This window comes from Falco naumanni, chromosome 1, assembly GCF_017639655.2.
Source record: "Falco naumanni isolate bFalNau1 chromosome 1, bFalNau1.pat, whole genome shotgun sequence".
NCBI classification, from domain to species: domain Eukaryota; kingdom Metazoa; phylum Chordata; class Aves; order Falconiformes; family Falconidae; genus Falco; species Falco naumanni.
The window spans coordinates 11,957,228-11,985,006 of record NC_054054.1 but is presented as its reverse complement, the minus strand read 5'-3'; the positions used below and the strand labels follow the sequence as shown (position 1 = coordinate 11,985,006).

Genomic DNA, 27,779 nt, shown 5'->3' with positions numbered 1-27,779 from the left:
AGTTATTTCTCCCGATTTTTTTCCCCGGGAATTGTTAGCAAAGGAGCTCTCTCGGAGGCTGTTTCAGTAAAACAGCAGCATGTTCCTCGCCGTCTTCCCCCGCACCTTGGTGAATGCAATGACTTGTATCTTCCCTCTCACTCTGGCGCATGTGAGTGTACAGCCACTCCCGCTGGCGCGGGCTGTTCGAGTAGTTCATATCCCCGCCGGCGCGGTGCGGCAGCGCCCCGGGAACGGGCTTCGCCGCCGCCGCCTCGGCCGAGCCCGGTAGCGACGCCAGGTGCGGCGGGGCGGGGCTGGAGGCGGGGCGGAGCTGACGCTGGCCCCGCCCCGCCGCGCAGCCCTCAGCGGGGACACGCCGGGTATCGGTGTCTTGTGCCGCGGCCGCAGCCCCGCGCGGTCAGGCAGCCCCCGGTGCCCGCTCCGGTGCCCGCTCCGCTCCCGGCCGCCGCCGCCATGTACTTCTGCAGGGCCGCCTCGCAGGCGCTGGCCTCTCGCCTGAGCCGGGCTCCTTCTGCCGCGAGCCGCCTCAAGCAGCGGGGTACGCGGGGGCCGCCGGGGAGCGCGGCTCGGGTAGAGGTCAACGGGACGGCGGGGAGGACGCGCGAGGCGGGGCGGGAGGGGACGGGGGGGTGGCGCGAGGCGGCGGGGGGGGGGGACGGGCGGACATACGCGTGAAGGTCGCGGGCCGGGGGGCGCGCGCGCGCGCGGGGGCGGCCGTTGGCGCGGCCGGTTGCAGCGCGGGGCGGCGGGCGGGGGTCGGGCGCGGCTGCTCGGTCATCGCGGGGAGCCGGCTGCCTGGGGACCGGCGGGGAGCCCCTGCCCCCCCCCCCCCCCCCCCCGGGGCGAGATCGCCCTTGGGGGCAGCGGAGGGGCAGTCCCCCCCCGCCGCCCCGCTGCAGGGGTGCAGGCTCGGTGGCGGACGGGTGTCGCCTCCGCCCCCCGCAGCGAGGGGCCGCCGGCGAGTCGGCTCCAGCCCCCGCGGAAAACACTGCGGTGCGGAGCGCCTTGGGTGGGCCGTCGGAGCGGCGGTGCCCGCGGGGGGCTGCTCGCCGCGGGGGGCTGCCCCCGGGGGGGCGGCGTGAGTCAGCCCGGTGTGGCAGCCATGGCTTCTGGCGCGTCCGGGGTTGTGTAACCGGGCTCAGCCCGCCTGGCCGCGCTGGGGGGCTGCGGGCTGCCTGGGCGCTCTCCCACCGGTGAGGTGCAGCCGCTGAGGGGAAGGTGTGCGTGGGAAACTACTGCCGAACCTATATAGAAACGTACGCGGATCCATCGGGGTGCCTGGCTGCTGAAGAGGATCCTGAAGTGCGTCATGAGACAGATGATGCTAAACGTAATCCAGCACACGATGGCAATGTTTTGAGGTTGAGCCTATTTTTGCAGCTACACATGGCGATGCTCGGAGCCATTTTATGTTATTAAACATAAGCACTCTTTCAGTAAGGCACTTGTCATCTGTGCTATTCGCCGGGGATGAAGTCATGAAATTCAGCTGAAAGCTTTGTTGGTGAACAGAATTACATCTGTTTTCCATGCGTCTCTTTCTGAGAGGTACAGAAGAATCCAAGGCTATAGCAAGCATCAAACTAGAGAAATGGTGAACAAAAAATAAATGGCTAACATTGCTATTATAGCGAATATGCATTCAATCAGGGATAAAATTGTGTCATCCTGCCTGCCTCTGTACCCTGTTGGCCAATACTTGAGGTTACGGGCATTATCTAAATGTCGGTCATCTCTTTCGGGATGAAGAAATGCAAATTTGAAGGAAAAGGCTTTTTCTTAACACGCTCCGTTATTAAACTGAAGAGGTTTTGTCACTTCTCCTGATCAAGACCGCAGCGAGATGGAATAAGGACAGATTAATTCTTCTATGTACCTTAGGCAGGAACTTTTTTACATTCCTTTTTTTTAACATTCCTTAGGTAGTTCCTTAGTCTATATAGACTGCACCCAGTACTTGGAAGCCAACAGGCAGACAGCATAGTTGAAGAAATTCATAGGCAGAAAATCTTACACTCTTAGGAAGAGCTCAACCAAGTACTTTGTTCAGTTAGGCACCACACCCTGTGTTACTCAGTTGTACTAAAGATTGCTAAGCTGTACCTTTGTTTTGTTACACCTTTTTAAATTACCCTTTCCCATACAAAGTTCAGATTTTGTGATCGTATTTTAGCAGCGCTTTACATCATTTTCAATGATGGTTTTTATAGCACCTCTTCGCCAGATGTCATCTGGGAGTGTTCCTGGCTCTTCTGGGGAGACCATGATTTACTATCTCCTTGCTGGTGTTGCTGCTTTTGGTGGTTTATACTATGTAAGTGTTTGGGAACAAACCTGTTTGTGCTTGCTCAGTTGGCATGGTGTACGGTGTGTTCTGGGTTACAGAATATGGTCAAGACGCAGTCAATAGAATGTGAATGTCGTAGCATATCAGTAAATACAGTCTAAAAAATTCGTTGAAGAGAACCAGTGAAACTGCACGCCGATTGCTTGCCTGTTTTGCTGTCGCTGATATCAATGTGTCCAGAGATGGAGAAGGGCACTTACATCGAACCCCTTGTCTCTTCTTGTCAACCACAAACATTAGGAATATCTCAGCGGGCAAGGCAGATGTGAAGTAAGCTGTCTGGAGCTGCAAGGGGAAAATTATTGGGGTTACTTGGGGTACAAAGAAAGCTAAGAATAGTAGTTAGTTAGAGAAAGCATGTTAAAAGTTTTGTAAACGTCCGCTTTTGTCAAGCTTTTCAGTAATCATTTTCTTCCCTGCATCTAAGTGTACCAGACTTTATGCTTCATGTCCCTAAAGCCATTTCATAGCTTCCTTCCACCACCCCCCAAGATCTGAGATAGTGACTAGCACATCCCAGAGAGGTACATGTTTCCCTCTCCCACAAAATAATCCTCTTGAATGGTAAGTAGCTTTTGCTTGTTCAAAATATTAAAATTATGTGATTGCATATCTGGGGGAATAACAAAAGCTCTTGCTGTCAGCTTTTTACCAGAGTTTTTGGTTTTTGTTTTTTGGGGTTTTTTTTATATTCTGACTAATTGTCTTTTAAAATACTGTGTTCGGTTCCTGAAACACTTTGAAAGCTGCAGCGTATATTGTATTTGCTTTCTAACAATGGAGAAATACGAAATGTATAAATGTATTAGCGTAGCAAAACAGATTTAATTTATTATTTTTTTAGCCTTGCTTAGCGTAATTTAGTATGCCTTTTAAGATGAGCGGTAGCACTTGCGTAAAAACTCTTCTCTCCCTCTCCCCTCTTTTTGTTTGCCAACTTTGTAGGGATATAGCACTAAGTTTAGGTATAATTTCTTTTCAGGCCTACAGAACAGTCAGTTCATCCCGCAGCAATTATATTGAACATATGAATATTCTTCATGAGAGAGCTGAGGGGCGGAAAAACAAAACTTGGTCAAGCAAGGGTGAGTTGAGCTGTTCTCGCTTGTTCCCTGGGTACATGAGGATCTGGAACGGATTCCTAGATTGTCTAATCAGGCCTTAACCCTGTCCAAGTCCTTTTCTGAGCTCTCTGAGTGGGACTAAGGCAGAGGTGGTTGTGCAGTGTTCTGTTACGAAGCTACTTCTGCACAAATTTTGGGAATGGTCTTAATGTTTAGGCCATGAATCTGGCCTGTGATCAACCTGCAGGAGTCTCTTTGGATGGAAAGAGTTGATGTGTGAACAATGGTTTAACAGTTGTATATTGGATATTTGCATTTGATTTACTGGTAGCTTAATGAAACTTGACTAAATACATAATGCTGTCAAAATCAGTTTTGTTCTTTTGTTTGTTGGGGGGAAAGAGATAACTACCTTTTCCTCAGTCAACAGTTTGGCTGCAGGCCACATGCCATCAGGGAACACAATAGGAAAAAAACAATGTTTTTAAAAAATATTGTAAATTGGACACATTTCTTGTCCCACAACTTTGATTTTTAATTCTTTTTAATTTAGGATTAAATCAAAATTGCCACCACCTAAATATATGGCAAATCCTTACTTAGCTCTTCATGCTTAAATAATTAGACCATGTTAGTTCAAATGCTTGTAATGGAATGTTGTCTCTGTCTACATCAATTAGTGTTACAGCAGCATTAATATAAAAGATAGAACTTTGGCAAGCATGGCCTTGCTAGGAAAAGCAATTAGAAAAAATGACTTCTTAAGGATTTTTTTATTTTTATTTAGTTGTTATTTAAAAAATAAATAATTTATGAAGCCATAGCACTTGAAGTTCTTTCTTATTTTTACTGATGCTGACATCTAGAGAATTGATTTAATATATTTGCATGCACACAAAACCCAGATTTGAATAAAGTATGCTGAGTTTAAATTTTCTTTTCAATGTGAGAACATGCTTTGAATTGTCTGCCTCTAAAATTATTTCTTTTGAAGTTGTTAGTCTTGAAGTTCCACCACACGTGCTTTGGTTTTAGAACTTTAAGGTTACAGATTTTAAGATGTAAAATGGCAAAACACCTAATTTCCTTTCTCTTGAGCAGCTGGAAGCGATACAATTTTTAAACTTAATTCTTTAAATGCTGAGAATTTGGCCACAATTTTACTGCAGTCCTTCCTTGTCGCTAAAATAAAAAAAAAATCTAACCAGGACCAAGGCAGATATTTTCTCCCAGTGACCTAGTTGTCTGCTATTCAGGGAAGAAATAAGGTTTACACTGGTTACATTCTGACTGACACAGTCAGAAGAACACGGTAGATGTGAAAGCATTAAGCAAACCTTCCAAGGCGCTCAAAATGATGTCAGTGTATTTTCTCTTTTCTCTTAAGGTTCACTTCTGCAAGGTACTGAGTTTTAACCCTAGTCTACCAAAATGTTTGAGTGGGATACCCGCAGAGTCAGTGGTGCTGTTGACCCACTGAAGGCTTTACCAAGGTAGCCTGAGACTGGGGTTAGAGCACTCAGTGCTCTGTAACTCACTTAATTCTGAGTTAGGGTACTCTCCAGACATCCCATAATCTGATGCCTTGCATTGCTTAGTAATTTACGTAAATGTCACAACCAATGGCAGATAATTGCTGCCTCCCTTGTTATTGATAGCAAGAAGTCCAAAACATTTCTAGGCCACACAGTGACCGCAGTTGAAACTTATTTCCTTTATTATTTTCGCTATTGGACTTCTGAATTAAGTGCTCAACCCAGAGTTTACAGTTGGACTTCTGAGTAGCTAACTCCAATTCACAATACAATCTACTGTTGAATCAGCTCTTTTTTTAAATCCTTCTTCGCTCCCAACTGTATCCTCCGAAAAGAGGTTTCTGTTCTTACTTTTCCCATGGAATCCTCTGTGTGCTTTCTCAAAAGAATTAATATCTCTCTTCCTCCCCTTTTTTTCCTGTTCCCTGCATAGTCCCGTTGTTGTGTGTATCTTGTCACAGAGTGTTACCATAGTATTGCTTTTCCCAGAGGTGCCAGGGCAGCTTCTTTCCCCACACGTTCTTTAGATTCAGTTAGTCCTTATACTTTTTCACAGTAAGCCTTGCTGATAAGAGCAATCAAAAATTCTGTTCTCAAGGTAATCTTAGTATTTTTTTAGGGTCACGTAAAATCAAGCTTCGAATAAGCTATACGACAGTGCAGGTAACAATACGGAGTAGTAGAAAAGCAGTGTGCCAAAGAGCACATTCATGGCATATTTGCTACATGCCCTATGGTAAGAGAAGAACTTTCTAGCTGGAAGAACTTAATAGCAGGGAGCAGCTGATCAGAGACAGACTGTCCGGATACAAATGATTTTTGTGATTTTTCAACCTGAGGAAAATTCTCCCCTTATGCCCAAACTCCAAGTGTCTGTTAGAAAGAACTGCATGTAGCAAACAAGGCTGTCAAAACATGAGAAATAATCACATGCTATTCTATGCTTATTTGTTTATTAGAGGGTTGAAATGATAGTTAATGGTATTTTAATTAATGATGTCACAAGTTTAAAATGAGATCTAATAGCAAATTTTCTGTAGCTCTTCTGAAGTGAAAGCTACTCTCAGATTTAGGGAGGGGTTTTAAAAAGCCCCCGGCAGAAGCCTGAGTTGAAGTAGCAGTAGGAAATCTGGGACATCATTTGAACTGTAAAATGATGTTTGCCTTGCCGAACATTCTACTTGCTTATTTAGCAAATACTGAGTTTTGTCTTCCACTTGTGTGTCTCCTTTAAACTTGTTCCTGATTTCCTTCACTTTTATCAATGACTTTTCTTTTTAACTTGATGCAAGCTGATTCAATCTTTCTAATCTATACTCTGCTTTTACACTTTCCAGACTAAAATACAAGGGAAATCTCTTTCCAAACCCGAGGAAGTTAAATACAAACAAAGGACAGTCGTTCACCATTGCGTACCTTGCAGCCTACCTTGGGATGACTTTATACCTTCTATTGTAAAACTCTGTTCTTGTGAGACTTTAAAAGAATTGCCTATGTTTGCAAGGCCAAACCATATTGAGCTTATTACTGAACCTGCTTTGTGGAAGGCAGTTCTGAGATTGAGGAGCTGGCTGTCCTGAATGAATGCACTCTATATTTGACTGTCCAATAAAGTGTACTGAATGCTGAGCTTGGCTGTTAGTCTGTTCTTTGTGTAATCAATTTTAGTTTCTTCTAAATATAGCATTCTCTTAAAGGGACATGATCAGGTTGCATAATACAAAGCTTTGATTTTTACTGAGCAATGAATAGATTTGCGTTTAAACCTGAACACAAAAAGATGGGCTTGCGCTAGCATAAGGAATCTAGGGATTAAAATTATCTGTTCAGTTTTTAAACAGATACGAAAGAATAAAATTCTGACTATGTCTCTTTAAGCTCTTTTTTTTCTATTCTCACTTAGTTTACACTGTATTACAAACTTCATTTACAGCTATGTTTTTTCACATGGTGATTTGGTTCTAGTGGTAAACTTGCAATGAACACTTGGTATATAACTTTCTTTTGTTAACTTGATCTTAGTGCATGTTTGCATGGTGATTGTGCATCTTTGTTGCTTTGTGCTGTTATTTTTTAATGACTCGTCTCAGCTGAGTTTGAAGTAATGCATGTTTGGGAAACACTGGATTTTTCAAATTCTAAATGAGTCCAACCCACAGCAGTGTAGGCAAGTCTTTAAAAAGCAACTGGGACTTGTAAAAAAGAAAATGGTCAGTCATAAGCGGTCGTATCTTTAGTAAAGTGAAGGCTGACCATCTGCAATGAGCAAGTTATTTTCTTACTTATATATGCCTAGTTTCAGTAAGGGTCCCCTGTTTTAATCTGCCCCACAGAACCTACCTGTCTTCCTTGAGCGCTATGGCTCTTGCAGGGGCCACGGTGCATTCAGTGTAGCTTTCAAGAAAGTGGGGTGAATAGGGATGGTCGTGTACCTGTGGCAGCGTGGAGCTAAGAGATGGCACAAAACCCTTCTGAAAATTAATCGCTTGTTGAGCTTGGCATTCCCGTAGCTGTTGCCAGCCAAGTTAGCCACCTCGAAAATAACTGCACAAACTGAAGGCGCATCTTGGCTTGCAGAGCTTCTAAGCTGTGAGCCTGATGGATAATAAACTCCAGAAGAGCTTCTAGGTATGGTAGCAAATGTCTTATTACCAGTGTGGTAATTCCACTGCTGGGTGTGAACGGGGCAAGAATCCTCCTCCCTCTGACACCCGTGAGTGCATGATCACTGGCCCTTTCAGCAGAGTGGGTTTGCAGCAACACTTGGTGGGGTCCTCTTTTATCCTTCCCTGCACTCCCACCTCTTGCAGTCACTTGCTTTAAGCCACAGTTTCTCTTCTTTTTACACTGAACCAGTTATGAAACTCGGTAATTAAGAATATGGTTTCCTTATCTTGTAAACATCTTTTTGGTGCCACATTAGACAGAGGGGGGGTGGGGTGTGTTAATTATTGATTACTTTGTGCGTTCAGATCTCAAAGCTTAGTTTCCCATTTTAAATTTAGATGGTGATGATGGTAAAAGGTAGTTGGTGAATTTCTGTTGCATGCATGCACTTTACTCTCTTTATTGTATTAAATAAATCCTTAAAAGGTGATGAAGAAGAGACGGCTGAAGTCACTGAAGCAGAGATAGCCACGGAAGAGGCTGATGCAGTAGCTGCTGCTGGACCTACAGCACAGGACGACAGTGCTGGACCTGCAGCACAGGATGAAAGTGCTGGGGTATCCCCAGAAACTGGAGGGGAGAATGACTTGCCGGCTCCAGATGCATCCCCTGCTGTAGAGGAAGCACAGCAGGAAGCTGCTGCTAATTTGGAAGTTGCTGCTATTTCAGAAGGTGCTACAGTGCAAGGTTAACTTATGAATGTGGTTTGTGCGCGTGTGTGTTGTGCGTTCTAAAACTCTGCCTCTTACTACAGAACATTAAGAACAAACATCAGTATTCCTAATGGAGTCTGTCCTGCAGTGAAAACTAATTCAGGTGTTGACATACTATGAGCGTAACGTAATTAAGTTTATTAAATCAGTGTCTCTAAAAGCCTGTTGCCTGTGGCACCAGAGTTATTGTCTAGAACGAGTAGAATGAAAAGACTATTTTACTACTCCATTCTGGTTTTCTTCTTTAAGATCTTATATTAAGGAGAGCATGTAATATGATCAGTTAAACAGTTGCTTCAGTGACCTCGTTCTTAAGAGTTTGTTAAGGAATCTAAACACCATATTTCACTGGCCATTCCTAAGACATTCACACTAAATAATTATAGCTGTTCTGTTAACGTAACTTCAACAGAATCTTGCATAGCAACCAAAGTGTTGTCATGATCTCAGTGTTAAGGATATGCTAGGCTAAAAATTTCAAAATTCGATAAGTCGTTCAATTGGTATTAAACACTTAAATCAATTAGTGGCTACACATTCAGTATTTTGAACTGTCAGGGCATTTGAAGTATTTTGGTTTACTGTGCTTTTTAAAAAATCAGAATAAAACAAGTGCAAACCTATCCATAAGTTGCACAAACTACAGGAGTATAATTTAACTTGATTTTTTTTTAGCACTTTTTTTATTATTATTAACCTGTAAGGATATAGCAATGGCTTATCCTTTTACCTCTTGATTTGTTCAGCTTAAGTTGGAAGTGACACACATAAAGCAATTGCAATTTCTCAGTCAATAGGAAAGCAGCAAACATTTGCATCTGGTGTCTTCCATTAAAAAACAAACGACAACAAAACTTGCCAACCTATTATGAAAGAGAAACTTCACTCTGTGTTTGATTTGCTTTGAGAAAACAAACATCTACTTGAGAGAATATATCTAAAACACAGGTCAAGCTGAGGTGAAAAGTATTTTTGCCTGCTAGTCCACAGGAGGTTATTGTAGGATCTTGAAAGGTTTGAGCAGAATTCAGAATTTTCACTTTTTTCCTTGGTGACTCCAGTGAAGAATGGGTGCATCTTAATTGCCTTGTTAAGAAATGAACTTCAGAAGTGGTGCAGCACTTCAAATGGCTGACTTGAGTGAAAGGTCTAGGTATGAATGGGATTTTAATTCATGTGTGAATAGCTCCTGTGCTTCTCTGCAAAACAATCCACTACAAGTAAGATTTTAAAACAATACTTGGTCTAATGTGCTAAAAGTAATATACCTATTAAAAAGTATAAGTAAGTATATTTGTAGTCACTATTAGGGTTTATATATATGTATATATTTATATATATATAAATGCTTTAAGGTAGTAGTTTAAATACCTAGAGCCTTAAAAATTTCCATTTCTATGGAATGTTCAGACCATTTAATTTAGAAAGGAAGTATTCCGGTATACGTTACAGTTAGTGAATTATAGATGTTAAGAGATAAGTTTTAAAATGCCTTACAGTAGTCACCTCTTGCTCTACAGAGCAATTGCAAACTTGCACATTAAGGAGTAAGCACTTGCTTGTATCTAGAAGTGGCTGAATATTCCTTTCACAATGCTTATTTAAGATTATTTGATAACTGTCGGATAGGGTGTAGGATCTTCCATATCGTAAATATTCCTGCCACTCTATTGAAGAAGAAACAGCTATTCCTGAGAAACGTTGTGCATAAGTGGATAAAGTCTGAGGGCCTAATTAGACATGGTGACTTCATGTAGTTAGTGGTCACTATTTTATAAGAGGAAGCATGTATTTTAACTGTTAGTTGCTGCTGGTGTTGACTGGAAGTGGATGTGCTATTTAAAAGTTACTGATTTCTTAGATCTGTTTTCTCTGGCAACATACTCGCTGAAAAAAAAACAGCACTAGAACAACACTTCTGCTATACTGATATTTATAAGGGTATCTGAGGGTTGTTTCAGGTGTCCTGTGTCAAATCTTGCTGCGGTAGTTATTCTTTGCTGTGTGGTAAAGCTGGCAGAAACAAAACTCTGGGATATAAAATTGTTGAGAAACTTCTGCATGTTGTTTCTTTCTTCCAGCCTCTAATCAGGATATCACATATTAGCTAAAGCATTTCATATCAAGCAAGAAAAGTTGTACTTCCTCTCAGTAATTACTGGTTTCTAAAGCAGGGGAGTGATCTCCCCAGTATAGCCGTTGCCTGATCTCTTTGACGTTTCTGGGATGTTCAGACTTGCTTCTGAGAACAGTTCTCTTGTGCCACTGGTCACCGGTGAAGACTTGTAAATAACTGTTTGTAACAGGCGTGCCGAAGTCCAGGGCGAACCCTGGGGATTTCATAAGCGGTTCCATGAGGTTCCCCACGGGGACTGGGTCCCGTCCTGCCCTGGGAGGCTGCAGGGGCTCGGGCTGCCAGCTCACCTTTAACGCTGGCTGCTCCTCTCCTCCAGACCCCAGGAGAACAGCGTGGCTGCTGCAGCGCTTCTTCCCTCGGGTCTCCAAGGAATTGACTGGGGCCTCTGGCTCTTGACCTCGTGAAGGGTTTAGGAAGCAGCACGGGGTCTTACAAGCACAGGCTTAAACAGGTATCCCTTTAAGCTGTGTAAAAGTTAGTTTCTACTGGCATAATACTTAAAATACAAGATGATGGCATTTTGATTCAGAAGTTCTCTGCTTTCTATGTGCCGCTTTGTTGAGTGTTTGCCTGCAGTCAACAGTTACTTGTGCTTTTAAAAAAAGTAATTTTATAATTAAAAACCTTCTGGAAATACCTTTCAGTTTTGTATTTAACCATCTTTATCACTTGTATTCTCTCCATTTAGAGGAAGAAAAAAGTGTTATCTCCATTTTTACTGAGGTAGAGAAGGATTTTTTCTTTCACAACTGCCCAGGAAAATGTAGGCTTACTTAGAGAAAGTATACTTATTTAAATAATTTTTATTATTTTGTTGGTAGCTTGATGTTACTTCTACAGATGAAGGTGCAAGTATTTTTATTGTTACCAGTAAAACTCTGCTTTTTCAAATTGTTTCTTTTAATCTATAAGGCATTCTGTAATATGTTTGGAAGTGCAAAACCATGGATGTTTGTCTCTAGTTCCAGTATACATAGATGTGTATGTATACAGATAACGTGAATGTGTGATTATACATGGATGTGCAAAAAAAAACCCCAAACCAAACAACAAAAAAACCCAAACCCTCAACCTTGGAGGTAGGTACTTAATACTTAATCAGGATAATTTCAATTTTAGGAAGTTAATTACAATTGTACCTGGTGGAAATTTTCTCCTTGCCTCAATTTAAGCAACTTAGAACCTGCTACTGGTATCTGGAATTCTTTGAAATACTGTTGCCGAAAAAAGTACTATGCCATGTTACTCTGTTCCCAAGGTTTTAGCTTCCTCTAAATTGTATTTTTCTGTACCTTTTTATTACTTGAGCTGTTGCACTGTCACTCTTGGGTACTGCCTGATGCTGGTAAGTTTCCTGCAATTCTCCTTCTAGTGTACTCTGTGGCTCGGGACCATAAATTAATATCAGTTTTTCTTCAGATAGAACAAATGCTATAAAATGCACAGATTGGCTGTGACTTGTAGTTTTTTATTGCTGCTATAAACTTTTCTCCAGCTCTAGTACTGAGGCTTGAGGTTTTGGCATTATCAACTGGAATAGCAAAAAAGCAATTAGCCCAAACCCATGCTTTCTTGGACTCCTGACTTCTGTAGTGTGGGTTCTTTTCTAATTTTCGAAGTATTAAAGGGTGTGGTCTTCTCTGTTATTTCAAACACCGTTGGAACGAGTAACGAGGTTTGGGGAGGATTAGTGTGTGAATGTGCCAGTGTTTTCCATGTTAAGCATTGGATGGCATTACAATGCCAGTTGTCTGCAGCCTAGACAAACAAATACAGGCTGCACTGGACAGGAGTTCCTGCTTTCTGGGCAGGACTTTTGCTGACCTGATCACGTAATGATGCCAAGCAGATAAAACCACCCGACATGATTGAGGTATGTTGTTTTTGCCTGGTAAGTTACCAAAATCTGGGTGCTTGTTGAAATGCTCTGACACTGGGAGTATTTTGAAAATTGCTGAAAAATTCCTCAAAGTGATTTGCAATTGCTCATACTTCTTCAGAGGCTTTCAGAATGATGTTGCTCAGTAAGACAAATATATCCTTCCAGTCATCTGTTTGTATGAGATGGAAGGAGGAGGAAAAGCTGTGCAACCTGCAGCTCTTTACAGCTGTAGGTGCTGGGTAAGATGCAGTGTGGGTAGGGCTGGACAGACCTGATCCCTTATGGTTATACTACTTGCTCACAGTTGGACCTCGTGAAAACAACCACTTTTTCTTCTTCTTCTTCTCAGCCTTGCATGTCAGAAGCATCTCATAACAGGCCTATTTTAGTGGCCGTTTTCATACGTGTAATGTCATGGCATGAAATGTGTCTCTAGGTGTAGACTGGCGTAACAGAAGACAGAATCAGGGAAAGTATATCATCTGACAAGGTCTGTGCTTAATTACCAACTGTAATAAAGGTTTTCTATTCTGAATCTCCTTTTAGAGGATTTTTTTTCTCTTCATTGATTGTGGTAGACTAAGATAGCTAAATTAGGCTGTAGAAAATTGAATTACGTGAATATTATCCTACTGGGGAAGTATCCACATCTCTGGAACTTCTGTTGGATGTTTCTGCTTCACTTTTGCCGCTTTCTTTATCTGTCCCTTGAGCTGCTGCGTTAATTTTTTTATCTCTCTGATTGCCATATACTGGACGCTGGTCTCTTCTCTCTTCCTCCTGTTTTTTCTTCCTGAAACTAAGCTTGTAGACGAGTCATCACAGCATAACAGGAAAATCTCTGTGGGAAGAATATGAACAATATTTAGAAAAGACTTCTGTAAAAGTTGTGAGCACCTGAAGACACGAGTTGTAAATAGGGAGACTGGTTTTGATCAGCTTAGTTGAAAAGAGAATTTTACAGCATGCACTGGGCTGGGGAGGAAGAGTCCAGTAAAATGGAAAAAAACGTAGAACTTCCCAGCTAAGAGTGCAAACAATTAAGTGAGGGACAGCTACATTAATTAATTGTTGTCTTATTTGTCTATTGTAGAACGAGGGGACAAGTAGCTTCTCAAAAAAAATTAAAGCTGGTAAAAGGACATAAAGTGAATAATGCCTAAATGGCTGACACTATTAAGGAGAAAACAGATTTGCTGCTTTTTACTAATAAAACATTTATAACTCATTGAGACTTAAAAAAGAGTCCTAGAAAAACTTTATTTCTTTAAATTGGTAAGCAGGAACTCACTTTGGTGAACAAAAACTGTTGGTGTTTACCTTGAGTAGTATTACCTGTGTTATTTGAAAAAAATCTTTAAATACAGCATGCAGAGGAATACTATTAGTGTCCTGCTTCAGGGAAAATGGCAGCAGGGACTCTTTTCTGTTCTTGTGTGGTGGAAGTTCAAACCAGAATGGTAATGGTGGGGATTTTTATATTAATTTTTGGGCAGCGTTTGTCATTGCGGAGAGAAACATTCTTTTCAAAAAACAACATGCCGAACTTAGGTTGCTTCTTTGAAAACAATGTAAGTGGGTAAAACTTGGTGCATTACTTTGTATGAAGAGTGTATAAAGTATTTTAATGAAAAGGTTTTTTTTAGAACTTCAGGAGGATTTCATACATAAAATTATTAGTACATTTTCATATATGCTGTTTATGTCAACTTGCACTAGTTTTCCTTGTGATCCATTCCAACCAGTGGTTAGATGTTTAAACCAACCAACCAACCACAATGTGAATTGCTTCTCATTGCTACAAATTCTTGTTACAGAATATAAACTGATATACTTGAAAATATATGAGGTATTATAAACTATTCTGGATTAATGTGGTATGCACTGTTATGCTTTCATTCTTACGATTACAGGCATCTCCAAATCTTCTTTTAATCATCCATTGTGGAATAAGCTCTCTTGAAGTTAGTCTTCTGGTCATTAGTATGAACTGATGAGGCTTTTTTTAGGAACTAGTAACTTACATTAGGCACAACCAACCTGTAAAATGTTTAGTTGGTTGAAGTCCTTTCTTTTCTTGCTGTATGCAGTGTAAAAATTTTTTTTTTCTTAAAAACGTGCTTCATTACACCATGGTTTAGGCTCTCGGCTGGACCCCAAGGATTTTTATCTGGATTACTTATGGATGGCTTGCAAAAAGAAAAAGCTGTCATATTTTTACAGTGGCGGGATTATTAGAAATCCCAGCCTTCCTTTGTTCATCAGTTTCTCAAAGACCTTGGGCTCTGAGCCTCTGGTTCAGGTTTAATTTATCAAATAGCTGACATGCCAAAGGGAGAGAATTCCGGACGCCTGTGGGCGCAGGAGGCGAGGGTATTGCTAGGCAGGGAGGGCTGAGGCTGCTTTCAACAGAGTCGTTGGGCCAGGGCAGTTCTGCAAACAATTTCTTGAGGTCCACCTGGGCTTTGGCAGTTGCCAGCCGTGAGTTGCTGTCCTTTGCATTCAAGGAACTGATCAGACTGAAAAATAGTCGTTGTTTTTCTAAATAATTGTTAGTTCCCTGATTTGGTTTAGCATGTAGAGCTGAGAGGTTTATTTTTTCATATCTGAAGCTCAAGTGCTGAATTCACAGTGTCAGGGAGAGGAGGTGTCTGTGGTTAACCATCTGGTAGATATTTTTCCTTTTGAAGCCCAATGTTTAAGTGTTAAGTGTTTTTCCTTTCTGGAGAGATGGATAACGTACTCTAGCTGGTTGTAATCTTAAGTGGTAACTGAACTGCCAGTGAGCAGAGAGAGAGCATTTCAGGTAGTCCTGAGTGACATTCCTGGTGCTTGGGATGTTCCAGGTGGGTATGTCCAAGCCCTCCATGCCGAGATCGCTGCGTCTTCCTGGCCAAAGGAACCTGAAGCACTTGCTCACTTTACAGGGACTTATGCACAGACTTGCCTATTTTGTCCCCAAATGACTTGGTGGTTATTATTTCCCTCTCTTTCTATTGCTGATGTGGCTGAAGGTGGTTTGAACCCCTGTAAGTGGTGGGAGGAGATGCTGAACCCCAGTCAGCCATATGTGGGGTGGCAGGTGGCTTCTGATGAAAGGAAGAAAGAGGACCTTGGCTGTCACCACCACCTCAGGAATGAAAACAGAAGCCATTGTTGAGTGAACTTCTTTTCCATTTTCTTTGAAGTTGATGATGGAACCAGAATATGTGAAGGTGGTCTTAAGGGGAGTCGCAGTTTCTTACTGCAGCTGCTGTGTTCTACCCTGGATTAGATCCGAGGGAGCCAGGTACCCCCGCCTCTTGTGCTGTGTTTTGCAGCCTCTCTCAAATACATTCTTGAGTTATTTTTCAAGGATGGCAGAATTTGACTTTTAAAAGTGAATTCTATTCTACTATCAGTTTTCCATTAGCAGGTCTTTAAACTATGAAAAGGAATAGGGAATATTCTGTTCTGCCTATCCTCACGTTCAAGGGGACGTCCCGAGACCCTCGGGGGACCTTAATGAGGAGAAGCTTTATGTAAACAAAAGCATCACATTCTGGGATGATTGTTCTCTAAAAGACTAAATGAAATATTGTTTCTGTTTTCACAATTAAATTGGACTTGGTTATGTTATAGGCAGCTTGAAATATCAAAGCTTTGTTTTGTACTCCAGCTTTGGTTTGTGTGCTCCAGGCAAATTCCATTTGTATTATGCTGGCTTACTTGTATTATTTTAGCTTTATAAAGCCAAATTCTTCTGCAAATAATATTTTTTAAAGTAATTGATCCTGAATTTCTGCATTACAAGATATCAGCCTCATCTTGACTGCATAAAAAGAAAATTCATGATATGAAGGATACTGCTTTACATGAAATACTTCACTCAGGAAAGTATATATTTAAATATCTTTTGAAAATTGCAGGTAACCAGTCAGTGCTTGTTCAGATTTTTTTGTTGTTGTTATTTCTAACTAGGAAATACCTATTTTAAAATGAATCAAAGAATTCGGATTAGAATAAAAATATGATAATTTTAACTGTATTAGTAAGGAAATGCAAAACTGGAAAAAAAATATAGGCTGTACTCTTGAGAAGGCTGTGGTTATCGTGCATGATCTTGTTAGGAAACTTCCATCCTGAGAGAGGGTGTAGAAATTCCCACCTCCCCCCAAGCAAGGGAAAAATTGAATATGGCTTCAATTTTAAAAATATCTGGAACAGCTGCCTTCTCATATGTATTGTAAATAAGGAAAATATACTTACAAAGCTACTTAAAAATACAAGGTAAAACCGTGAAGTCCAGTAAAATTTAAAAATATAACGTACAAGTTAGTTTAATTAGGCTATTTGTGTTGATCATCTAGAAATTGGTATCAATAGATAATAAAAAGATTTCAACACAAAATCACCCTGAACAAGGAGAGCATTTGCAGCAGTGCTGAGTTGACTGGCCAAAGGTGGTAAAACTTGCTGTAGGAGTGAAATTCCGAATTCCAGGAGTGCCTCCACACTTTTTAAAAAAATTGGGACTTTTCCTTCTTTTAATGCTATTCTATGAGAGACAGCTTCCTGTGTTTTAACATGTTAAGATAAATATATATTTCTTTCACAAGGTAAAGTGCTTCACCTGCACGGGGAAAGAGGAAAGCAGTTCTTTCCTTCTTGGAATAATTTCTTTCTGTATGTAAAATGAGTTTTGTTTGTTTTCCTAACAATTAGTTGCTAACTAGCTGCTGCTTCAGTGGAATTGTGGAGACCTAACCCCCCTAACATTAACAAGACTGATTTTTCTGAAGGTCTGCTCTAAGCTTTAAAGCAGTAGTTTAAATTAGCACTAAAGAAACCTCAGTGTTCTAACAAAGGGAAAGGTTCCTTGCTCCCAGAGTAGCCCAAGCTTGCTTAGACAGGAGCAGAACTTCTCTTGACTTGTTGGCTTACTCCTCTTAGCAATGCTGACATGGCTGTAGACGTGTAAAGAAGTCAATTATTTGTTTCTTCTTCTTGATCTCATATATCCTGTTGCATTGTGGTCAATGAAAGCTGACATATGGAATAATACATATGCATTGGAGAATTGGCAGCTTACTTTGTTAACTTTCACACATGGTAAGTGGTATGAAACACAGCTGGGGAAATCCAGCTTTGTGAACACTGAACACTGAAGCCTGACGATATATGCCCTGCAGAAATGCTATCGGAAACAGTAGCTTCTACAAAAATTCTTGCGAGAACCAAGTTGTTGGCAGATTTCAGATTCCACTTAGCCATCATCCGCGCCAACTCAGTTCTCTCCATACCTCTTTTTCACCTGCCTGCTTCAAGATCATCCTATACTATCTTGTTTCCCCAGCGCTATGACATGACTGCCAATGTGAGCTGGTTTAATTTTGGACTAGAGCTTTGCATTCCAAACAAAAATCCAAGCTGATTCTGCATAAAAAAATCCCCCAGGGAAGTTGGAAAGCTTGTTTTAAATGCTTGAAAGATTTGGGGGAAGCGGCTATGGAAGCAGTAGGGTCTGGGTTCTGAAGGTCAGTCTGTGCGTGTGGGGTTTTGTGTTGGGGTTTTTTATTATCAGCAGGAGAAAGTCAATCTGTATGTGTGGGGTTATTTTTTATTATTGGCTGGAGCACAGATGAGTCAGTCAGGGCAAGCAAGTCTCTGCTTATTGTGCTTCTCTGTTCTGCTGGGGGAATGCTGAGCTCACTAATATTCAGACAATTCAATTGACCATCATGAGAATGCAGAAGTGCCCTGGATTTGGGCTGGTTTATGTTCTACTGTGAATGCACAGAAATGTAGAGTCCTGCACTCTCACAACTGTAGCACTTGTGAGAGTAGAAATTGGGTCTTTAAAGACTGCAGGAATAACTGCTTTGTACAGGAAGCAGCTTTTTTTTCCTCTTTATTTATTTTTTTCTTTTTTCTCTCCACTGACATGGTAAGGATAGTTTCCTAACAGTTACGTTTCTAGGTGGAACTAGATGTTGGGTATTGTGCTAACAAGCTACTGGAGCTTCCTAATGCTGCTGCCTTATTTAAAAATAAAAGAAGTTTAAACCCACAAACCTAATTTCCTTTTGTCTGTAAAATAAATTTCCTTTTCTGTATTCACTCAACTCAAAACAGATGTGTTTTCATAACATAAATGATTTGGTACTGCGTTCGGTGCGTATGTAATGCGCTGCAGGTGCTTGCCCCATCATGTTCTGTTCCTGCGTGTGCAGTTTGGAGGGATGTATTTCTTAGAATATCTTGTAAAGCAGGGGAGCTGAAGGCCACTGGAGAGTGCATATAGCTATTCTGGGCAGAAGCAGGCAATATTTTCGTTAGGGTTCAGTATTAAGAGATGGATATTACCAAGATGTTGAGTGAGGTACTGGTGGTTGTGTAGTGGAAATTATGTCGGGGGTCTAACTAGCCTGAGGGTGTTTGTCCTCAAAATCCTTGGTGTGTTAAAATCCCTTTGAATGCTTTCAGAACAGCTGTTGATGCAGTATGCAAAGCCTAACCACTTTCCTAATGTTAGTACACATGATTAGTTTGATTTCTCTGAGGCCTGAAGTTCTATTGTATTACCTTTTGTTGAAATCACAAGGAAGTTAAGCTCCTAATTTGGATCTGTAGGTGTGACAGTATATACAAATGCCTAGCAAAATGAAAGAAAACTGTAGCCACTAATACTGGGATGCAGCTGCTTATCCCAGGGGAAAACTTAAAATTGACAAATGCCTGGTGAAGGAGCACAAGAAAAATAAATACCAGTTTTTCAGGAAAAATAATATTATGCACAAAGGCTGAGATTTTGCTACCGTGTATGAAACTGTGAAGCATATAGCTTCTGTAGAGTAATATATCCTACTAAGATGGGGACAGGATGGGACCTGACACTTCACTCAATGAACAGTAAAATTATGAAATCATTTAATTCCAGTGCTATTGATGAATGATGTTGGGACTTGTGTCCCAGCTACAGAATTAAGAAAAAAACCCAACCAACCCACTTCTGTAAATCTAAGAAGAAACTGAATAATCAAGAACATTCCCATTTTTGGCAGATTTTAAATTGTATGGGTCAGGGTGAATCATTTGATTGAGACAAATTTGGCTGGAAAGCTGGGAGTGGGTGTTTTGTCAAAGATCTTAAGGAGCTGAAGTAACATTGTGTAATATCGATAATAAAGTAGCTGGGCATTCAGCAGAAAACATAATACAAACAGCACTTAAATACCATGTGTCTTCATTGCAGTTGAACAATGCAGGTTATTTTGTTCAGTCAAAGCCTGTAGAAATTGTAAGAAAGCTGGCATAAGTAGACAAAGTGGGTTGTAGTCATTGCTGCAAAAGGAAATACGGGGAGTTCACAATTTCAAACCAATCCTCATTCAGAAAACAACACAGAACCAATTAAGATGCTGTAACTCCTCTACAACTCTATTTTGAAAAAATAAGATTATTTTTTTTAGTATTTGAGCTAACAAAAGTTGGAAGTCATTTCAGTTGCATCTATTAATTGCTGTAGAGTTTCACAACAGGCTTATCAACAACTTTGCAAGAATTGAACAGACAGGAAAGTCAAATCCTTCTTCCAAGGATTAAGGAAAATGAGTCATCATTGCACCATGCATAGATTAAAATCTCTTTTATGAAATAGGGTATTACTGCAGGATTTCACATGCAACAACTGCAAGAGATTAAGCTGGACTGAGAAAATATGAAATGCATGCAGATTAAAAAAAAGGGGTGAGGGGGAAGTAGCACTTAGATTAAATTTAACATCCAGGGAAACAAAAAGAAGTTCCTAAACTTTGTAATGCTTTGTGCTACCAGCTGATCAGTAGGAGAGGATGCAAGGTACTCGGGCAGTGTCTCTGGTATTCCCTGCAGAGAAGGGGCCATGTGGCAGTCCTGATTCTGAAAGAGGCAGGGGACTTCAGCTTGCCAGGTCATCATTCCTCTGGTGTTGCCCTGGGATCACAGCAGTTCCCTAGGGCAGAGAAAAACATGTTGACCTTGTGAATGGGATACAGAGCATTTGTTCCAAGACAGAGCTATATACGAACCACCAAAAAATACACGGAGATTTGTTTTGGTATCTCAGATTAATGCTCAAAATGGCCTTAATGGTTATAGACTGGTTCTTATTTTCATGATGCTGCAAGCAGCAAAAGACACTTGGATAGCTTGTTGTAGTTGCAATAGGCCAAAAAACTGATGCCAAAATGATCTTCATGGACCAGTCTGAACCTTTGCTGGACCTTAAAGCATGGATAATGACTGGGTACAAGCTGCCATGGCTGGTGCTGCCATGAGCAAGATTGCTTGGGCTGCGTGCTACTGCCAGCTTTCTCTTCTTGAAAAGAGCACTTCAGCTGTGGCAGCAGGAGGATGGGTCCTATGAAACTCCAGCCACGTGTGCTCAAGGAATGAGGGTGAAAGCCACTTGCATGAAAGTACCAGCTGGAGTTTTCTGCAGTAACCAAGGACAGTCACTTTTATGTACAGACACAGGTTTTCAAAAACACAACGCCTGTTGCAACCAGGCCCTTTGTCTTTTAGGGAGTGACAGCTACTCTGCAGAGATCTGGATGGACATGTGGGAGGAATCCATATTTTGTTGCAGTAGATTGCCTTTCTGATAGCTATAAAGAATACTTCAGACCAGAGAGAAATCATTCAGTACAAGTGGTATAAGTATTAGCATTTGTTTTCAAGGCAGATATTCCTGCAGGTGACAAATCAACACAATTCCCATTGAAAGGAAATGAGGTTTTATTAAAAAGCAGGGAAGTTGATGTCGGTCCCTCTAACTTGCTTACTGATCTACTCTTCTTAGTGCAAAAGAAATTAGAACACTGAAACATCACAAAAAAGAAACAAAAATTGGGAAGATGAAATACTATAAGCCAGGGAGAACCTTTTTGGTAATATAAATGGTACGTTTGATGTTGCGAACTCAAAACCAGCAGCTTGTTACTATAGCAAATATATTGCATGACATCAAGTGATGCTGGCTATAAAATGTCTAATGTTCTGAATTTCAAATGTACTGGTTTTATTGCATAGCTGTTCCCTATAAAGACAAAGGTAGCAATTCCCAATTTTTCTTTCCTGTTGCTTCTTCAAACTTCAGTTAAAGTTCTGCAAAATAAAGTGGAATAGTTGATCTTCAGAATATGTTGTATTTAAGTAGCTGCAAGCTGATGGTTGGAGAAAGGCATTGGGATGTTAGCTCTATAAAACTCCTATTTTGAACTTCTGATGAAGCTGTTTAGTTAGCTGTATTTAATATACATGTAGCTTAGTATAGGACACCATTTATAACAACAGTCCCTGCAAACCTTACCCTGCCGAGCAGTTAAGGTGTGTGATGATGGAGACCTCCAACAGAAAGGTTAGAAGAAGCTGGTAAGAGAGAATTTACTCAAGTGCCATTTAATATGTAACCACTGGATAATGTGCTCAGTCTCCCTGCAGAGTGTTATCTGTATAGATACACATTACCTATCACGAAGGTTTTGTGAAGATAGATTGCTTTATCCTTAAGGAGTATTGAACAATGGCTAGTTGGCAATCCCGCTACACTGGAAACACAGCCTGAACCTTCCACCTGATGTTAGGATATTTCTATGTTAAAACTACCTGTGATGTCTTTGCAAGGTTATGTGGGGTCTATGTGTAGTGTCCTATGGTATGGATCAAACTAGGATTATTTCCATGGAAAGTTTACCATTACTATCTTGCACATTATTAATCATAGAATGGTTTGGGCTGGAAGGGACCTTAAAGACTATCTGGTTTCGCTCCCGCTGCCATGGGCAGGGACACCTTCCACCAGCCCAGGTTGCTCCCAGCCCCGTCCAGCCTGGCCTTGAGCACTGCCAGGGATGGGGCACCCACAGCTGCTCTGGGCAACCTGGGACAGTGCCTCACCGCCCTCACAGCAAAGAATTTCTCCCTAATATCTAATCCAAATTTACCATTTTAATAGTTGCACAGAAATAAGAAAATAAAATGAGGGTATCTGCGAGAGAATGTACATGTTAGAGAATACTTACCTTTGTCTAAAGACATAAAAATAGCTCATGTTTGTAGTTTTCTGCCCCAGGGATAGGAAAAGTCAGACCTTCCCCAGAATTCCACTCGCAAAATTTTGTTTGCATGATAAAATTAATAATCCGATAGATCCTGTTGTCTTCAGTTACTTCGCACATATATGTTAGGCAGGTACTTCGTGCTTTGTGAGCCTTCACTGCTTTCCCTAATTTCTGCTGGTGAATGGAAAGACAAGACGATTCTCTCCAATTTGATTCGTAGAAACTGTGAGTGAAGTCTTGGATGTTGCAGCTTCTTCTACCCATGAGGAAAACTTAGACAGTGTCAAGGAAGGAGTAGCCTCAGCACCTCAAGAAATTTCTGACACATCCTCAAGGAGTGAGGACATTGATGCTGAGGAGTCGGGGCAAACTTCAGAAGGTGCAGGAGTACAGCTGGGTCTGAAATGTTTTGTCTCTGAAAAGCACTAATGGCTGTTTGCGCTGAACTGGCTGCAAGAGCATGCAGAACTCAAGTGATGCAGTGTGGCTGCTCGTGATGACTGTGTTTGGCATCATAGTGTTAGCCGAAAAATTAATTTTGGAATGATAAGCCATGTAGTAGAAGTAGGTATTGCTAAATTGGATCGCAGCGGTGTCTTGAGCTCACTGCCCTGCTAAGTGGCTAGTTGAAAAGTTCATTAGAACAAGAAATTCTCCCTTGTACTGCATGGGTTGTAACACACTTTTTTAACATCGGACTTAATTTGAAAGATAGAATTTTGTAAATTATATTGCTTTAAAGAGAAATATAGAGCATGTGATATTTATAAACCTTGCAGTGTTTCAATGCAGCTATGAACAATCTTATATTGCTATTGCGGTTGAACGATATAATTAAATGCAAATAAAAATGTGTGTTAAAATCGTCACTGGGGAGATTTTCAAAGAGTTTAGAAGTTTGGCCTCTAAACTCTTTTACAATTAGAAAAGCTAAAAGGGAAAATGTCTGTATGCCTAATGTGACTTTGTAAATTGTATCCTTTTAGTCCAAAGGATCCTTTGGACTAAAGGAAAGAACTTATTGGATTGTTCGTCTTTGAGTAAGTTGTTTCCAATGTTTCTCATTGGTGTTTTATCTCCATTTTCAGTTTCTGTGGAGGAGAAGACACCTGAAGAAGTTGCTAAGGAGCACTAAAGGTACACAGACAATTGCAACATGCGGTTTCCCACTCTTCACCTTTCTTTTTTTCTCAGTGGCAGTTGCAGCATGTGGTAAGTCTGCACATGCATTCTGATGGTGTTCTGCTCCCAACAAGTACCATTGCTGGCATCTTTTAGAGGCTAGGGAGCAAAACTTTTCTATATCAGTTGTCACACTGGGTATTTATTTATGTCTTTATCTTAGTCTCATGCAAACTGGATAAAGACCCAACTGTTGTAGCTTTCTTCTAGGCAAAAAGCATACTTTGGGCATTGGTTTAAATTACAGAGATGCTGGACTTCTGGATTATTGTCCTGTACAAGTGACCCTTCTCTTGTTATCCTCAGTGTAAACATGATGAGGTTGTAAACCTTCTGGACTGTTTTTTTTAGACGTGTTTTTTCATGACTAGTCTCTCTGCACTTTGAGTTAATGAAAAATATTGAATATAATATTCTTAATATTTTTCTAGTATCTTGCTTATTTATAGAATAAAATACTTTGTCCACAATGTTCTTACTATTTTGCTATTCCCTGTGACTCCCCTTTCCAAAATGGACTGTAAGATGGTGACAGAAACCTGAGGGAATAAAAAGTTTGGCTGAAATATGAACATGAATCTTGGTAGAAAAGATATTAACTGGAATAGAAACAACTGAAAGCTGAGCAAACCAACCTCCCAGGTCAGGAATTCTCAAAATTATTTTTTGCTGCTGGTTAACAATTCATACGCTAAGTCCTGGCACACCAATGCAAGAGGAGAAGACAACGGAGCAAATAAAGTTATTTTTCATTGCATCCTCAAAACATATATTCTAAATGCAGTTATACAACCTCATCATTGTGTTCCAAGGCCTTCACAAATGTATGTTTGCTTATTCCATCATCCACTGCGAAATAAAATAAGGTAATGCCTCTTATCTTCTGGTGATAAGAGGTAAATATTGTTCTTAAACTGCATGGTCTTTTTCCAATGTTGTCTTAGCATTCAAAAGTAAAAAAAAAAATGTATCAAAGCAAAGCTAACCCCACAATTATAAAATAATTTATAAATGCTGGAGTAAGATATGTTCCTCTACCAAACAGAAATAATGTGGTTTAGTGAGAATAATGGTGTGAAGGGGAACAGATATTTAATGAATGTGGGTGAGATGTACAGAAAAGTTGCAAGGGTTTGCCTCTCAAAACTTTTTGCTCAAAGTGAAAGCTAGGGGTACCTGAGAATAGCACATCAGAAAAAAATAAGTTACCAAGAAATTCTCCCCATTCTAGGGCACATAAATGCAGTGATATAGAGAAAGCAGTAGTTGGGAATCTCCTCCTGTAAACATTTGCAACCCTACAGATTGTTGCACTGTTATTGCAGAATTTGATTTAGGCAACAAACACCCAATACAGCCAATCTAATTAATGAAGGCAGAGGCAGTAACTGAAAGCAGTGGGAGTGGGAGGGAGGGCAAGCTGGAGGAAGCCCTTTTGATGGAACAGTTTGAACGCAGGTGAAAAATAGATGAATCTGCTACCAGAATACAGGTCTACTGAATTCTGCTTAAACTGCTTGGCCTCTTTTTGACAAAAAAATTTACTTTTTATGACTGTAGCATTAAAAGCTTACAAAAAGGGTTTCTTACTGAGTTCCAATGTGATCTTGTTGGGAGGAAAACAGGTTTATAAAATATTTTACTACTTAGTGCTGGAAGATTGCTGGCTTACTTTCTCCAGTTAACAAGTTGAGCAACCATGCATTCCCAGTCAGGAGATATTTTTACTTTTTTTAGTGTATGTTTTTATTGTAAGCACTTCAGAGTACAGACCACATCTTTTAAGTTTGCACTAAAACACATACTTTTTAAGGAATTCAAAGCAAAAATCAAACAAACAAAATCAAAAGAATGTTGATGTGAGAATCAAATCAGTATCCAGTTAACCTTAAAACAAAATACTAATTATTTGGTGAAGGGATAGAAGTAGTAGTAATGGATGAATTCCTCAGATAAACCTTGAACTGATGCTGAAAGCAAGCCTGAGTAAGAAAATACAATTGTTCCCCTTTTTTTCAGAGTACAGCAGTTCTACTGTGTGTGACTGTTGGCCCCAAATTAACATTGCTATGAAGCTACTTATATCAGTAATCTCGGCAAACACAATTGGTTTACTTCATGCTTAAAGTTAAGCAAGTAACTATTTGTAGAAGTAAGGCTTAGTGGAATGTGTCCAGCGTGCAGGGGAACTCATTTATACCTGAACGACGGGGCTGAAGATGAGGGATTCCTTGAAATTGGGCTTTGTTGTTGGTAGCAGAGCAAGTTTTTACAAGCCATCAGATAAGTGTGATTTATGCAGCAGTTGTGTTTATATGCTGTAATTCACTGAAGTGATAACCTGCAGTCAAATTTACAGTGTGCTTTGAATGTTTGCAATGAAACAGACCTGATGAATCGTCTGATGCTAAACATCATTTATTGTTGCATCCTCTAAACCAGATTCTTTTTTCTTTTTCCCAGTAAGCAGTGCTGAAGCCTTTGAAAAGTTTAATGGAAATATTTGTGGCAATCAACCAGCTGATTCCCATGTGAAACCTTATACTCTTCCTTGGAGACATAAAAGAAATTGTGCAGTTTTTCATACCACACACTGCTCCTTAGGACCAGTATTCAATGCTGCAACAGACAACCTAATACTGTTTAAGTTGGTTAAAGAGATGCTTCTATGATTAACGTCCCTGCTTTAGAAAGTAGCATCCAGTAATAACTGTCAAAGCACCACCCAGCATGTAATAAATCTATGTGCTAATAGAAACAGTAAACTTAACTGAAACCATGTCAGAACTCATTCTAGGTCTTAGTTGTCTTATTCTGTACATGGATTTCTTACTTTTTGTTCAGACTGTGCTGCATAATTATAACATTGTAACATTCCTGGCTAAAATTTAAGTAAAAGGTTTTAACTAAGTTAAAATCTTATGAAAATTACCTGCTAGTATTTTTACATGGGGTCACAGGGAAATAACAACCTTGTTTGCTGCCAGGTTTGGATTTACAATTGTAAGCATAGGGCATTTGGCTGTACAAGATCTAATTTTCCCCCTGCATAAACATTTTAGATGCTACCCTTCCTTGCACGATAATATCCAGGAGTAAACATTTTTAAGGCTCCTGCTTTGAGAACAAAACCTATTTGCAAGTAGTAGCAATAGGTACTTTATAGCATGAAAATCAAAATAACACTGGTTGAAGTTATCATCATTGATCGAAGTGGTAGCTCCTGCTTTGGGGATGCTGGGCCCTGTTCCTACCAAACTTCATGCAGCTTGCTGTAGTCTTTCTGCATTGTTCTGTCTGAGCAGGGGCATGTGGCAATGGCATAGCAACGCGTGTGGTGGTTTGAGAGAACACTCTTGTACAAATCGTGAGCAATTCAGGCTATGGTAAAGCTCCTCTCTAAGCACTTGCAGGTGGCCGGCAAAGTCCCTGTGAAAGGCTGTGCCACAGGTGTTCAAATGGACAAGGATTCTTGGGGACTAATAAAGAACAGAACAGGTAAATAATCTCATCTTGTTGGTATTATCTTAATGAAAAAACTTATAATGAATAATGGATTTGTATGACATTGTTCTCCTGACCCTCCACTGTGTTATATGCATGTGCATGAGTGTGCATCTACTAGAAAATTTTTCCTAAGACCTGTTACAGCCATCACAGAATGGTGATAATTCTAAATTGGGGCCAAATAATGTATATTATACACAATTTGTACAGAAAGCGTGAATTATAAAGTGTATCTGACTGCCTTCTGTTCAAGCAGAACTTTGGAAAAATGTTGAAAGGGAAATCAACAGCATTACAACATTCCTACCCCACGGCACAAAGCATCATATGCTCCTTCCCCCAGTGTAAAGCAAATTATAATAGTGTTCCAACAAAAATGTAACCTATTGCCCCTCTACTGGCTTAGGAATAACTAGAATAATGCAGAAGCAAAATGATGCTCCTGAGCTTCAAGAAGCCATACCACAGCCTTCTGCTTAAAGGATAAAGCCACTGTGATTAAATGCAATTTTTGTAGACAAAGCTACTGGAATAAAAGTCTTAGACTGATATTTTGTTGGATGAGAGTCTTTATTTATCTGGTAGATTAAACATCCTGTGATGGATGCATACTCTTACATGTTCTGTTTTTTAATTTTCTCTAATTCCTAGTGGAAGAAG

At 40.4% G+C, this 27,779-nt stretch overlaps 1 protein-coding gene across 3 annotated transcripts; it reads left to right on the top strand.

Moving 5' to 3' along the window:
• Positions 1-319: 319 nt before the first annotated feature.
• LOC121099559 (mitochondria localized glutamic acid rich protein) lies at positions 320-27,668 on the top strand. 3 transcript variants are annotated; one of them, XR_005831504.1, is made up of 7 exons: positions 320-541; positions 2,214-2,317; positions 3,333-3,435; positions 8,043-8,303; positions 22,651-22,809; positions 23,519-23,642; positions 26,076-27,668. XR_005831504.1 is itself a non-coding variant. In XM_040618858.1 (7 exons), exons 1-6 carry the CDS (start codon positions 457-459, stop codon positions 23,563-23,565), a joined length of 744 nt encoding a protein of 247 aa, XP_040474792.1. In that variant the 5' UTR covers positions 320-456; the 3' UTR covers positions 23,566-23,567; positions 26,076-27,668. The 3 variants fall into 3 exon arrangements, 2 of the variants coding, with proteins under 2 accessions (XP_040474792.1, XP_040474665.1); XM_040618858.1 differs by having other exon boundaries at positions 8,043-8,288; positions 23,519-23,567; XM_040618731.1 differs by having other exon boundaries at positions 23,519-23,567.
• Positions 27,669-27,779: the final 111 nt, after the last annotated feature.

Bases quoted from the DNA above. Each gene is read 5' to 3' on its own strand.
- LOC121099559 (XM_040618731.1), top strand. From the start codon at position 457: ATGTACTTCTGCAGGGCCGCCTCGCAGGCGCTGGCCTCTCGCCTGAGC. The intron at 3,436-8,042 runs GTGAGTTGAGCT...AATCCTTAAAAG, and splicing joins CAAAACTTGGTCAAGCAAGG to GTGATGAAGAAGAGACGGCT. The intron at 22,810-23,518 runs GTGCAGGAGTAC...CTCCATTTTCAG, and splicing joins GTCGGGGCAAACTTCAGAAG to TTTCTGTGGAGGAGAAGACA.